Source organism: Budorcas taxicolor, chromosome 5 (assembly GCF_023091745.1).
Source record: "Budorcas taxicolor isolate Tak-1 chromosome 5, Takin1.1, whole genome shotgun sequence".
In the NCBI taxonomy this organism is placed as follows: Eukaryota; Metazoa; Chordata; class Mammalia; order Artiodactyla; family Bovidae; genus Budorcas; species Budorcas taxicolor.
Genome location: NC_068914.1, coordinates 72,881,472 through 72,895,460, shown reverse-complemented (window position 1 = coordinate 72,895,460; position 13,989 = coordinate 72,881,472). Strand labels below are relative to the sequence as shown.

At 56.7% G+C, this 13,989-nt stretch overlaps 2 protein-coding genes across 2 annotated transcripts; both read right to left on the bottom strand.

The window, feature by feature from the left end:
* Positions 1-1,621: 1,621 nt before the first annotated feature.
* On the bottom strand, positions 1,622-2,515 carry TMDD1 (transmembrane and death domain 1). The gene has a single exon (XM_052639340.1). The coding sequence runs from the start codon at positions 2,513-2,515 to the stop codon at positions 1,622-1,624; it is 894 nt and encodes a 297-aa protein (XP_052495300.1).
* Positions 2,516-7,927: 5,412 nt separating this feature from the next.
* On the bottom strand, positions 7,928-10,660 carry FIGNL2 (fidgetin like 2). The gene is made up of 2 exons (XM_052640989.1): positions 10,627-10,660; positions 7,928-9,909 (listed from the first exon to the last, which is right to left on the bottom strand). Exons 1-2 carry the CDS (start codon positions 10,658-10,660, stop codon positions 7,928-7,930), a joined length of 2,016 nt encoding a protein of 671 aa, XP_052496949.1.
* Positions 10,661-13,989: the final 3,329 nt, after the last annotated feature.

Sequence of the window (13,989 nt, the reverse complement as noted above, 5' to 3'; positions counted from 1 at the left end):
GGGCTGTGGCTCAGCATTCTGCTTTCTTGGATTCCCCTTCCAAGAGCACCAAGATTTCCTGTCAAAACACTCCTGAGGCACCCCCTGCCCCTGCCCCCCACTGCTGTTTGCTGTACATAGAGGCTAAGTGGGGTGGGGTGGGCAGGTGTGCATGTGTGGTGTGTGTGTGTGTGAAGAATGTATATAGGTAAAGGGGAGCGCGGTCCAGTGGTTCCAGAAAAGGGACAGAACTGTGTTCCATCCCTAGCTCGACCACTGACTCGCTGTGTGGCCTTGGGCAAGTCACTTAACCTCTCTGTGCCTCAGTTTCCCCGTCTGTAAAATGGGGATAATAATACTGACCTACCTCACAGGGGTGTTGTGAGGCTTTAACTAAATGTTTTGTAAAGTGTTTTTTGAGATACAGAGGCAAAGGCACTAGGGAAGGGCAAAGTATTTATTTGGACTTGCGGAAGATGAAATGGTACCATAAATGCTGCTATTCTGAGAGCCATTTTAAACTGCACTGCTCCAACCACCCCCGCTTCTCATCACCAGGACAGCAGGTCGAGAAAATGTCTTTCCTTTCACTTGCTTCTGGGGTTTGTGATTGTTCTAGACACAATTCTTTTACCCTTGCTGTATCTCCTTCCCTCACCCACTCGACTTGTTCCCTGTTCCGTTTATGCGGAAATGGCAGAAATGCTTGAGAAATGAGAATGTATAAGTGGATTGGAAGTTTATAGTCTGAAATTTCAATTTTACTTTGTACTGTACATCTTTTTACTTTAGAATTTGCAATAAAGGGTTACGTCAATCTTGTTTTCAACTCTCCTCTTGGACTGGCCTGTCATTCTGTCATTACTCTCGCACCAGAGCCCCTCGGCCCAGGGATGCCCACCCAGCAGGACCCCAGGGCATCTGCTGTCCTTCCCCGTGGTGGGAGCACAGTCTGAGTGAAGTCAGTGTGGGGGCTCACCCAGGCTCAGCTCCCTCAGTGGGGCTGGCAGTGCCTCACCCACTCAGGTGGGTAGGGAGAGTTTGGGACTCCAGGGAGAGCTTCAGGAGGCCTTGCCTGAGTGGGGAAAGCAGCTTGGGGACAGCAACCCCTGGAAGTGGGCACAGCTCCAGCAGGGCCTCAGAGTAAACTGAAGCTCTGCATCTCATTGTGTCCTCCTCCTTTTTCCCCAGCTCCATTGCTGCTCACAAATCATTCCCTCTGTGCTCAAACTTTTGGTTCAAAGGAGCTCTGCATTCAAACACCTGACTATGCCACTATCTAGTTGTGACCAGTTTCCTTATGTGTAATGTAGATAATATCTTCCTTCTTGGGTTTCTAAAGAGGGTAACAAATTATGTAACTGCTTAGCCTAGGGCCTGGCACACAGTGCTCAATAGTAGCTCTTAGTCGAAGAGTAAGCGCAAGATGACGGAACTAAAGCTGACACGAACTGGGAGGGCCTGCCTCTCCTACCCTAACGGGCAGACTGGCACCTGAGCCCCTCCTCTTCCACTGGCAGCCCCACTGGCTATGCAGTCATTTCCAACCAACTGATAAACTGTCATTCCCACCTTTACGTATTTTGTAACTTTTATATGTCAAAAGCGCCACCAGGTCTGTGCTGCCATTGCACAGCTGGGGTCACAGAGGCAAGGAGGTATGGGCCCCCCCTGCAGCCCAGGCCGCCGGGGACGCCAGCGGCTCTGCAGTCAAGAGTGGTTCCGCTTCCCCACAGCCAGGAGCCCTGGCTGACCGAAGCAGGGGCGGGGTCGGCGGCCGGGGGCTGCCCAGCCGCACCCAGTCGCCATCGCCGCCGGTGATCCACGGAATGAGTAGGATGAGCAGCGCCCCGACGCCCAGCGCCCCCCCGAAGCCGGTGAGGAAGCCGAGAGCCAGCGGCCCGGCCCAGCCCGCGGGGCTCCGCTGATACGGCCCCTGGGGCAGTCGCTCCACGATCAGCTCCAGCTTGTCCCAGTCGGGCTCGGGAACCGAGGAGCGGCGGGAACGCAGGGCCGGGGCGGGGACAGCGGGGGCGTCGGCTGTGGGCATGTAGCGCTGCCCGAACTTGCGCAGCTGTAGCGTTGCCTGCTGGTGGAGGTTCTTGCCCAGCTCCCGGGCCACGTCTGGGCGGCCGCTGCGCCGCAGGGCCCGGGCCACGCGGTCCCACGACAAGGACGGGGCCTCGGCAGCCAGCCAGGCCGCCAGACCCTCCCGGCAGCCGTCGGACACGTCGGCAGCCTCGGCCGCCGGCTTCCCCGCTGCCTCGCGCCTCCGCCGCCGTTGGCCTGGCATCGCCGACGTGGGCACAGGCTCGGGCTGAGCCAGCTGGTCCTCCGAAAGCCTGGCCAGCTCAGCCTCGACGTCCGGCTCCGGCGCCTTCAGCAGCGATTGGAAGTGGCCGCACTCCTCCGGGGTTAGCAGCTGGGCCAGGCGGACGGCCGCGTGAGGGCCCATGGCGTCCACGGCCCCCGCCGGAGCCAAAGCCCAGCCCCAGAACGCCAGCGCCAGGGCCCCCGCCGGAGCCCGTGCCGCCATCGCCGGGCGGTGACTGCGATCCACCGCCAGTGGGGAGAGGAGCTCCGAATGCCCGCGGGCGGGGGAGGGGCGCCAGCATCCAGGGACGGGTGGCAGGAAGGAGGTTCCCACATCCAGGGACTAGGGGCGGGGGAAGCATCCAGGGATGAGAAGGGGATCCTCCAACACAACTTGTAGGAGGATCTCCTAATACCCAGAAACAGGACTTCAGAGGGGAGGATCTCACAAAACCCCGGGGGCTGAAGTGAGTTTTCAATACCCAGGGATCGGTAAGGGGACTGGAGGCTAGGATCCCGGGCCCTTCTTTTGAAATGCCCGCTGGAGGCCTCCTGGCTGGCCTATTTCTGTCAAACTTAGCAGGTCTCCAACATCTCTTGATTCCCATTTACCGCCCCTCACCCTCCACCTTAGACCCCTTACTCTCCTTATTTCCTATATCCAGTCAATTCCCAAGTTTTCTTATTACCTGCTTGCTGTTGCTTCAGTGGTGTCTGACTCTGCAGCTCCATGGACTGTAACCCACCAGGCTCCTCTGTCCATGGTATTCTCCAAGCAAAAATACTGGAGTGGTTGTCTTCCCAACCCAGGGGTTGAACCCAAGTCTCTTACGTCTACTTTGGCAGGCGGGTTCTTTACCACTAGCCAACATGGGAAGCCTTATTACCTACTGAATATGGATAGACTCTACCCTTTCCTGTCTTCCCGCAGGTGCATCCAAACCCTCATGCTCTGTTTGGATACGGTAAGTGGTCCTCAAGTCCCCATGCCGCCTCCACACACGGGGACTGAACTCGCTTCCTTTCCCCAAGTAAGCTCAGCTCAGGTGCTTCTTTAGGTCTTGGACTGCACTCCCCGCTCTCCCTGTCACTCCTCAGCTGACAAGTCCTTTCTGGGATGCCCTCCCTGCTTCCCACCCACACCCTTGGCCCTATGTCTTCTCTAGGCACCCCCATCTGCTCCCACAGCACCCTACAGCTCCGTCTTCATACTGTCTCCCCCATTTGACTGTGTGTGTGTGTGCTGAGTCATGTCTGACTCCTTGTGACCCCACAGACTGTAGCCCACCAGACTTCTCTGTCCATGGGATCCTCCAGGAAATACTGGAGTGGGTTGACATTTCCTCCTCCACAGGATCGTCCTGACCCACAGATCGAACCCACCTGTCTTGTGTCCCCTGCATTGGCAGGTGGATTCTTTACCACTGTGCCTGGGAAGCGACCCCATTTGACTATAAGGGCTACCTGTTGTCCCCGTAGCAACTAGTGCATAACAGGTGTTCAGTTTAAGATTTGTTGAATTGGTGTGTGAATTCTTCACTTGCAAATCAGTCCCTGTCCACCAGTGACTAACCCCCCTCCCCACCCCACCCCTCCACAGGCTTCATGGAGGAGCCTCAGCTCTTCAGGGGCTTGGAAGAGCCTCCTCGTGCAGCCTTGCGACCCCATTGTTCCTCTCCCTTCCCCTCACTCTTGCCCTCACTCTGTGCTCCTGTAACTACAGTCACAGGTATGGTACAGTTTCCAGCTTCCATAGCTTTGTCAAGCTGAACCCACCCAAACCCGTCCAGGAAGTTGTTCTGATCCAGTGCCAATACCACCACCACCACCACCACCACCACCACCACCACGAGTTAGGGTCTTTTCTGCGCATTCTCGAAATAACCTGTGCATCCTCCATCAGGACACTTCCTAGAAGTGAATTCGAGGATTTAGTCAACATTTATTCAGGGTCTCCTATATGCACCAAACACTGTGCCAGATGCGAGAATATAAAAATTTTGATAAGGTCTCTCCTTGAGCAGCTTTATCTAGCTGTATTTTCAAATGATCCATTGTTGACCTTTTCCCATCCTGTAACGTGGGCTCTCCAGAACTGAGGCTGTACTTAACCACTTCTGTATCCTGAGTGCTGTCTACACAGAGTAGGTGTGCAATAAACCAACTAGAGAGCAAGGGGGATCTGGACCTCCAAGGGCCGAGGGTTGGGTTCACTGAGCCGTAGTTCATTGTGCTGGAGCCCTCATACCCAGGCACACCAGTTGTTTCTCTCCGAGCGGAAACTGCTTTATAGAGTCTGGCCATGGGCGGGCTTTGGCTCCTGAAAGCCCTGGATAGGCTCTAAGCCTGGGCCAGCGGAAGCCAGGGGGCCTGCTTCCCTGTCCCTTCCATGCATTTTTGATCATTTTGCTGAGCACACTCAAGTCCTCAGGCAGTTGTGAGTCCAAACCTCTCATGGGTATCTCCATAGAGCCTTTTTAACAAGATGTTCCTCCCCAGTTTTTCGTGTCCCAGTTTATGCTGACTTGTCAGTGTGGGGATTGGCAGATCGTGGTGGACGAAGGATCCCAAGTGGCCTAAAAGACTAGAACACACTGTGTCCCCACCCTGCCCTCTGCCCCCTTTCCCTCCATCCAAGGATGATCCTAGCTCTGGCCAAGGGCTGCTGGCCAGGTTCTAAGTGAAACTTCCTCTTCAGCACTCATCTATTCATTCACCCACTCACTCACTCGGCAAACACACAAGCCCTTCATCCCTAATGCTTCAGAGGCTAAGTCGGCCCCAACACTGAGCCTCTGGGAGCTCAGAATTGCAGGCAGGCCTTCCCTATCGAGGGGTTTTCCCCCCTGGTAGTCTCACTTACGTGGTAGGCACTCAACAGTGCCGGAGTAACAGGAATGGTCATGTTTTGCTGAAGAAACAAACACACCCACAGAGCCACATCCGTGGCACCAGCAGACCTGGAAGCCCAGGCATTTCCCAGAGGGCTCCCCACATCCTGCTGCCCCCAAGAAATCCTCTGGAAACCACGTGTCATCGCTTTAATACTGTGTCATACTTTTTCTTTTAAAATACAGTCTCTTCTGAGGTAGACAGACCGAACTGCAGAGCGTCGTCAGACAGGAGATAAATATACCCATGTACAACACGCATCAACATGAGGTAGAAATGGTTACAGCTGGAGGGGAGGACCCCAACCCCAACGTGGGTCAAGGAAGAAGAGAGCCAGCCTGCCCTCCCCCCATCCCTGCCCCTGGATTCTTTGGTATGCCCCCCCCCCAACATTGCCAGAGCTGGACCTGCCCTTCTCCCACTCGCCCCAGTGCCCATGAGGTAGGTGCTAGTAGACTGGGGGCTGTCTCCTTGTGCAAAGCTCCCCAAGGCCAGTAGAGGAGGCGGTGGGGGCCCTGGGTCTCGGTCAGTGAGCTCCTCCCCCCAACCCCCAGAGCTGTCTGCCTCTTGAAGGGATGGCTGAGATCCCAAACCCCCTCCCCAATGCCCTCCATCCCCCCCACCCCCCCATACATACACACACCTGAGAGAACCTGCTCACTCGCTGCTCCCCCCATGGGCTTCTCACAGCCAAGACCCTGCACCCACCGCTTTTGAGGCACCGTAGCCCTTCAGTCAGCCAGCTCCAAGGAGCACAAGGAAGGTCAGGGACCAAGGCAGGGAGGAAGAGAAAACAGAGCAGCTTTCCTGTTAGCACTCCTAGGCCAGCACAGACCCTCAGCACCTTGGCACCTGAAACAGCCCCTTGGACTTCCTTCCAGCTGGGAGTGGGAGGTGGGAGACACTCCAGGAGCTGTCAAGGTGGTGGGAAACAAGGCAGGCTAGGGTGGTGAGAGAGAGAAGTGGGGTGGTGGCTTGTCCCCCCACCTCTGGACCAAAGGTCAGAGTTGTGAAATGGGCTCCCCAACAGAGAGCCGGTACAAAATACTCCAAAGCCCCATCACAGGAAAGTTGGTGGGAAGAAGAATACAGTTCTCACAAGGAAGGGTGCCTAAGCCTGGGCTTCTGGTGGAGTATGGGTGGGACTGAGAATAAAAGTCCAATGTTTATTCAGGGGAACACAGCTGCCCATCTCCCCCACCCTCTCATAGCCCTGGAGCCCTAGGCCTAGGGCACTAAGAGAACAGGAGAGGCAAGAGTCCCCACAGAACCTTCTCCTGCAATGCTCGGCCACTCACTCACCCCTCCTCAAAGCCTCCCAGCAGACCACGGAGGCTGAGTCGGCAATGAACTCTGTGCCCAATCAGACCTGTAGCCAGACTACTTTCCCTCCGGAGAAAATCTTCTTAGCAGAAGGTACAGGAGACCTCTGCCTAGACAGGGACCAGGTGGGATGACCTCTCTGGGGACTTTCGACCCAGGTCATCTTCCCATTTGGGCCCTCTCAGCCTACCTGCTAGCTCTGGGGCAAGCAGTGGGCAAGGGCATCCCAACTCTGGATAACCAACCCTGCACACAAAACACGCTACTCAGCTGAGGGGTGGCGCCTACAGGAAGAGCAGCAGGAAGGGAGCAAGACCTACCTCCTTCCAAATGCCACAACTCAGTCCTCATCACCTCTGCCTACAACCTTGGCCCTGAGGAGGAGGCCCCTGCAATACATTCTGCTTCTGTCCCAAGAAGCGCAGGGGTTGGAGTGTGGCCTCTCGGTCTTCCTCCCCCCTTCCCCTCAAGTCTCACTTTCTGAGTCTTCTGAGAGAATCTGCTTCCCTAGGGCTGAAGGGGTTGATGGGCTGGGGGCAGGGGGAACACACATAGGAAAGCAGCCAAAATCTAACATTCTTTCTGAGGTCAGTTTCTTCCTGAGTCATCAAAAGAAAAACAGCAAATTCTACACATCTTACAAAAATAAGAGGCCTAAAATATTAAACAAGCTACATTTCTGGAATTTTCCTCCTCAAAAACAACAAAAACCCCTTCATTGGGTGTTTTTCTTTTTTGCTTGACTCCCACAGACCTAAGGTTTCAGCTGGATGAGGGATGAGGGGTGAAGGGAACCTCCTCTTCCTCAGCCCCTTAACCTCCAGATCTTCTGCAAAGGGACACTGCAGTCTTTGAATGTGAGGGACAGAAGGCAGGGAGAGGGACCAAGACACAGAGAGGCTGGAGAGCAAGGGATAGAAACAGAAGCACTGAAGGTGATAGATGAGACACAGGGCGGGGAAGAGCAAAAGGGAATCAGGGCCGGAGCCGGGGAGCGAGAGAACGGTGTATGGTCAGTGACAAAGCGACGGAGAAAGAAAACCACCAGAAGCAGAGAAAGGGAGACGAGGAGAACGGGGAGGGAGCCATTCAGACAGCGAGGAGACAAAAGGATTGTGGCGAGAGAGCAGGAGTTCCTTAGGCCCCGGGGCCAGTCTTCCGCGGGGCAGAGATGGCGAGCTTCCCGTCCACAATAAATAGGTAAAAACCTGAGTACACAGCTCATATGGCATCTCTCTGCCTAGCACAAGCATTTTCCTTCCCACGGGAAAAAAAAAATCCACCGGCAGCCCCCTCCGCTCCCTTACCCCACACCCCTCACTCCGGCACGCCCCAGCCCAGCCCGGTGGGGTTAAAGAAGACCCTTCACAACCGAGGGGCCGGTAGTGGGCGGCAGCTCCCTCGGCCTCCTGGTGCGCCATCAGTGTCCGAAACCGTACATTTTGTCCCACTCCACGAACGAGTCCAGGTCCTTGGGTGAGGCCCTAGGGCCCACCTTGGCCAGCGCTGCCTCCATGTCCTTATAGGAGATGGGGCGCTGCAAACCCGGGAGGCCTGCCCCGGCCGCCGCCTGCTGGCACAGCTGCCCCAGCTCGGCCCCAGAGAAGCCCTGGGTGCCCTGCACCAAGGCGGCCAGCTCCCGCTCGCTCAGCGCGCAGCCCTGCTGGGCCAGCGCCCGCTGCAGGATCTGCCCGCGGGCCGGGCCGTCGGGCAGCGTCACGTAGAAGCGGAGAGCGAAGCGCCGGCGGGTTGCCTCGTCCAGGGCCGCGGGCCGCGAAGTGGTGCCCACGACCAGCACGCCGTCGGCTCCCGCACCGCAGCCGCCGTCCAGACAGGCCAGGAGCGGCGCCTGCAGCGCGCCTGCGGCGGCCGCGCCGTCGTCCCGGGCGGACAGCAGCGCGTCCAGCTCGCTGATGAGGAGTACCGCGGGCGGGCGGCAGCGCGCAGCCGCGAAGGCGGCCTGAAGGAGGCGCGCGCCTTCGGCAGCGCCCGGCGCGACCAGCGTGCCTCCGCGCAGGCGCAGTAGCGTGGCGCCCAGTTGCGTCGCCAGGCAGCGGCCCAGCAGCGCTTTGCCAGCGCCCCGCGGTCCGAAGAGCAGCACCGTCCGCGGCGGGCGCGGGCTGCCGGGGTAGGCGGGCGGCCTCAGCAATGGCCACACCAGCTCCTCCTCCAGCGCCGCCTTGAGCGCGCCCTGGCCCGCCACGTCCGCCCACTGCACCGGCGGTCCGCAGTCCACCATCTTGCTGGTCGCCAGCTCCAGAGCCCCCTGGTCCACACCTTTAGGAGGCTCTCCTGACGGCACCGCGAAGCCCCCGCGGGGAGCCGGCGCCGGGGCCCGCTCCGGGAACTTCTCAAAGGGCTCAAGTTGCGGGCCGTAGACGGGGGAGCCCAGGACTTTGAGGGGGACGCCACCAGCGTACTTGCCTGCCGCCTCCTCCGCCGCTCCTGGCGGCTTCGCCCGGAACCCGTTGCCCCGACACTCGCCGTTGTCCGCGGCGGGGTAGGAGGCGCCGTCGGCCGCCGGGGCTTTGGCGGGCTCGAAGGCGTACTTGCGGTAGCGGCCTTCGGCTCCCTCGTCTGTAGCCTTGCGCTTCAGCGACACCCCGGCCTCCGCTACCCCCTGGAAACCGTAGGAGGCGGGTGACGGCCGGGGCGGGGCCGGCGTGGGCAGGGGCGTGGGCGCCGCCAGACCGGAGGTCAGGTAGGGGGCCGGGGGCGGAGCGGGCGGCGGCGGGAGGGCCCCGTAACCCGTCTGCGCGGCGTAGCCCCCCGCGGGGTAGTTGTACAGAGACCCCGAGGGGCCGTAGCCCGGCGGGGGCGGGGGCTGCAGGAGCGCGGCCGGGGGCGGCGGGGGCAGCGCGGCGCCTGTCTGCGCGCAGTAACCCGGCGCCAGGTACCCCCCGCCGTAGCCCGCCGCGTACTCCGGCGCCGCCGACGGGCCTCCGCACGCGTTGCCGGCGTAGAGGGGTTCAGGCAGGTTCCCGGCTAAAACCGGGGAACCGCCGAGACCCCCAGAGCCGCCCCCACTGCCCGACTTGGTTCCCGGGAGCCCCTCGTGGAGCGAGGCCAAGGGGTAAGGAGTCTCTGGCCCCGGCCAGGGTTCGGGGTCCCCCTTGGCGCCGTTGAGGAAGGCGGCGTCGCCGTAGCCGCCCAGGGTGGGGCGCTCGTAGGGCGAGTCCAGGACCCCCGAGTACTTCTCGGCGTAGCGCTTGAGGAGGTTGGAGGCAGTGAGGGCAGAGATGTCGTCGTGTGCCCAAGCATAGTGGCAGCGCTGGCGACCCCCAGGGGGCAACTCCAACTTGTGGGCCGGCGACGGGGTGGTGGAGGAGACGTCCAGGTGCTGCTCTGGCCACTGGTTGAGGGGCTGGGCGTGTTCCGGTGTCCAGTGCATCTTCGACAGAGCTGCAGGCAAGAGAAGCGGCTAGTGAGATCCTGAAGAGCCTCTAAGGCCCCACCGACTGCCAGCCGCAGGCGGACCATCTTAAACCATAGCTTGGGACAGGCTGGTTTTCCCGCATCCACTCTCAGCGTTCCACCCTACCCGGGCCATCTTCAGGCACCAAAATCACCGTATTTGTCTTGTCCCACTATTAAAGTTGTCTGAAAATACTTTCTCAGAACCAAGATGCATCTGAAAATGATGGTTTTTTGAGTCCTAACCTCACCTAGGCAATGACTATTTTGTCCTGGTGCCTCCAGCCATCTACTCTAGAGGACACATGGTCCTCACTTTCAGACCTACTGTAGTGAAGGATGGTGTCTGTGGCAGAGTCTCACTGTCCCTGGGAAACCCGAGGCTGACCCAGAAGCATCACTTCCTTTCCACGTGGTTTCTTGTATCTGCCTGATGGAGTCAGAGCACCTGGGTTCCAGACCCAACTCTGCCTGAGATGGTTGCATACCCAGAGCAGGTGCTGCCACCGGCCTCATTCCCAGAATGTTTCACCACAATACAAAAAGGTTGTTTCGAATAAACATAAATGTCTTCTGGAGAAGATGGGACAAAGTTAGTGCCCATCATAGAAATGGGATTTCCCTGGTGGTATAGTGGCTAAGACTCGCAATGCAGGGGGCCTGAGTTCAGTCCCTGGTCAGGGAACTAGGTCCCACATATCTCACCTAAGAGATCGCATGCTTCAACAAAAGGTCCCATTTGTGGCAACGAAGATCCTGTGTGTCATAACTAAGACCCAGCACAGCCGAATGAATAAAAATGAATGTTACAAAACAGAAAGTTGGTCACAAGTTTATCTGCACTTCCTGGGAACCAAATAACTCTGCTAAATAAAACACACTATCATACTCAAAACAAGCAAAAATATTCCTGGCATAGAGATCATAGAACTTTTTTTCATGGACCTCAGGAAACGGCCTCTTAGGTAGTCATGATGTAAACACTGCAGAAGTATTTATTTCATACACTGTCCCTCAGCACCAGTCCAGACGTGGGCCAAACTGGTAAAAGGTATTCAAGGCCTGGGGAACAGCACTCTCCAACTGTATGGCTCCAATTTGTTTGCTTGATCTGAAAATAACTGCTCAAAGACTAACTGGGCCCATGACGTTCCAGACAGTTTTTGCTAATGATTATTTCTCAGTCCTAAGCTTTTGATAAGTTAAGCTTACAGGTCAATATTCTTGCTTCAACAGAATTTTACTGCTGCTCAGTCACTTCAGTCGTGTCCAACTCTGTGCAACCCCATAGACGGCAGCCCACCAGGCTCCCTCGTCCCTGGGATTCTCCAGGCAAGAACACGAGTGGGTTGCCATTTCCTTCTCCAATGCATGAAAGTGAAAAGTGAAAGGGAAGTCGCTCAGTCGTATCCGACTCTTAGCAACCCTATGGACTGCAGCCTACCAGGCTCCTCCATCCATGGGATTTCCAGGCAAGAGTACTAGAGTGGGGTGCCATTGCTTTCTCCGGAATTTTACTGAGCACATACTAAAAGCTGTGCCAGGCATGGGAGCAGATTGAAAAGTGAATATGATGTTTCAGCCAGAAGAGACGACATCCTTTATGAGGTGGGAAATCAGAGGTGTGCGTCCAGAGTTCTGGGGCTCCGGGGAGCATACTGTGCCTAGTCAAGAAGGCCTCGCCAGGGAGGAACTTGAAGGGTGAGAGGCCAAGTTGACCTGACAGGCTAGAGGATTCCAGCAATTCAAAGACTCGGAGCACAGTGCACTGAGAAAGCTAGGGCTGGAATAGCTCATATGCCCTCTTCCCCACCTCAAGATGCCTTACCGCCACCTTCTGAGAAACTGATAAATCTGTGTCTATGATGTGACCTGTGCCCCTTTAGAAGTAGGACTTATGTGCAGTGCACAACCTATATAACCATACACTGCAAGCCTCGGGGGAGTACCAAGAACTGCTGGGGCACCAGAACCCTGGAAGTGGGTATATGTGGGGGCAGTGGTACAAGGAGAGTTTGAAAATTATCAGATTGCTTCTCAGCAATTGCCCTTACTTGTAGTAGCTTGACTGCACCACTTCTTATGACTGACCTGACGTCAGTGAGGTGAGGTCAGTCTTTGAAAATAAAACTGTTTACCCTCATCCCCACGCCCTAGGGAAGGCGTGAGCCATAGATAGTAGAGCTTTAAAAGAGGTTTTTTTGTTTGTTTTGGCTGCACTGCATAGCATGTGGGATCTTAGTTCCCCAGTCAGGGATCCAGCCCACGTCCCTTGCATTGGAAGTGCCCAGTCTTAACCACTGGACCACCAGGGATGTCCCCAAAGGGGGGGTTCTTAAGAGTTGTTTCACCTCCATCTGAGAGGTGCTCCTGGCCACCAGTGGCAAGAGAGCAAGCAGAGACCGCAGAACTGAGGGGTGGGGGGGGCGGGCGGCGTGTGAGGGAGGCACGTGTGCAGCTCCTGCTGCGGGGTCGCCAAAGAACAGAGGCTTCACCTGTTGTCAAGGGAGATAATTTCCTGGGACATCAGAAATCTCAAGTGGTTCCCGTTGCAGGGTCATATGTGGTAACGTCAGAATTGTACAGATTGTGTTACGACATGGCCCGAAACCTGCTTTTTGTTGTTGTTGTTTTGTTCATTATTACGTATGCTTTGGCTCCTTAACATAGAGAAAAGAGATTTGACCTGACAGAGCACTTTCCCTGAACCTTATTAACCGGGCATGCTGGAAGGAAAGGTGGTCCCTCCCAGAAGGACAGACACAGATACAGCAAAGAAGACTCTGGGTCTGGGCTTGTTCACACGCATTTCCTTCACCTGCCAGATCTGCTGCTGCTCCTCGGCGTCATGGGGTATCTTCCCAGCCCCTCTCACCAGCTCCTGCCCTGGCTGGCAGTGGTCTTCACTCAGGTCCGCACTCTCCAGACCGTGGTCCGCACTGAATCACTCCCACCTCAGTCCTTGTGGACTCCAGAAACCCACTACCTCTGGCCCTCTAAACCTGTCCTGCCAGTTCCACACCCATCTATCTCATCTGCTCTGCACTCAGCCCCTTCTGAGGTTTCCCAGCCCCTGCAGCTCATCCTACCCACTTGATCTCTACCCTCAATCTGCTTAGACACAGGCCTTCTGCTCCAGGCAGTTCCCTTCCGTTGTAGCTGGGGGCACATCTCCATCACCTCTGGCCTTCTGTTTTCACCTTTATCTACATCAGCATCCATTTTAGAGACTAGGAGGCCTGAGGGTCTCAAGCTCAACCTCTCCAGCCTAGGCTGGGACCTTGCTCCATAATTGACTATCCTTCCCCACTACCATCCCCCGGCTCTGCCCCCACAGCAAGCTTAATTCTTTCCCAGCTTCAGAAAGACTTCCTGACCCTAAGCCCTCCACTGACTACCAGCCCATCTCTCCTGTCCTCCTCCTCCATTCTTCCCAGAAGCATCACCATCTACCTGCATGAGATCATCTGCAGTGAGACCAGGCGGAGCATGCTGTCTCCCTGTCCCTGCCCTCAGGCCAGTTACAGCCCTCTCCTCTCACAGAGAGGCGGGGGCCTTTCTGTGGTCTGCTTCCCACAGGAGCAGGAGGGATCTTCTCTGAAGAGGCACCCCACCTCCTCCCCAGGTTCATAGGGCATACTCTGGTCCCTATATCAGCTGAGCTAGACATTAAGACATGCCCCAGGGACTTGAAGGAAAATGTGGGTTTTGAATCAGAGAACTGGATTTGAATCAAGGCTCTGACCCTTACAGTGTTAGGCTGGGCTGACTGCCGGACGTCACTGAAGCTCAATTTCTCCATCTGTTAAAAAACAATAGACCATTTGCCCTGCACAGTGGCCATAAGGATTTAAAAAGATAAATACGGATTTCTCTGATGGGCCAATGGTTAAAGAATCTGCCTAGCAATGCAGGGGACAAGGGTTCGATCCCTGGTCAGGGAACTAAGATCCCACATCCCTTGGGGCAAATAAGCCCACACAGTGCAACTATTGAGCCCAAGCACCACAACTGGAGAGCCCAGATCTGACGTGGCCAAATAAATAAATACAGAATCCTGAGTCTGGT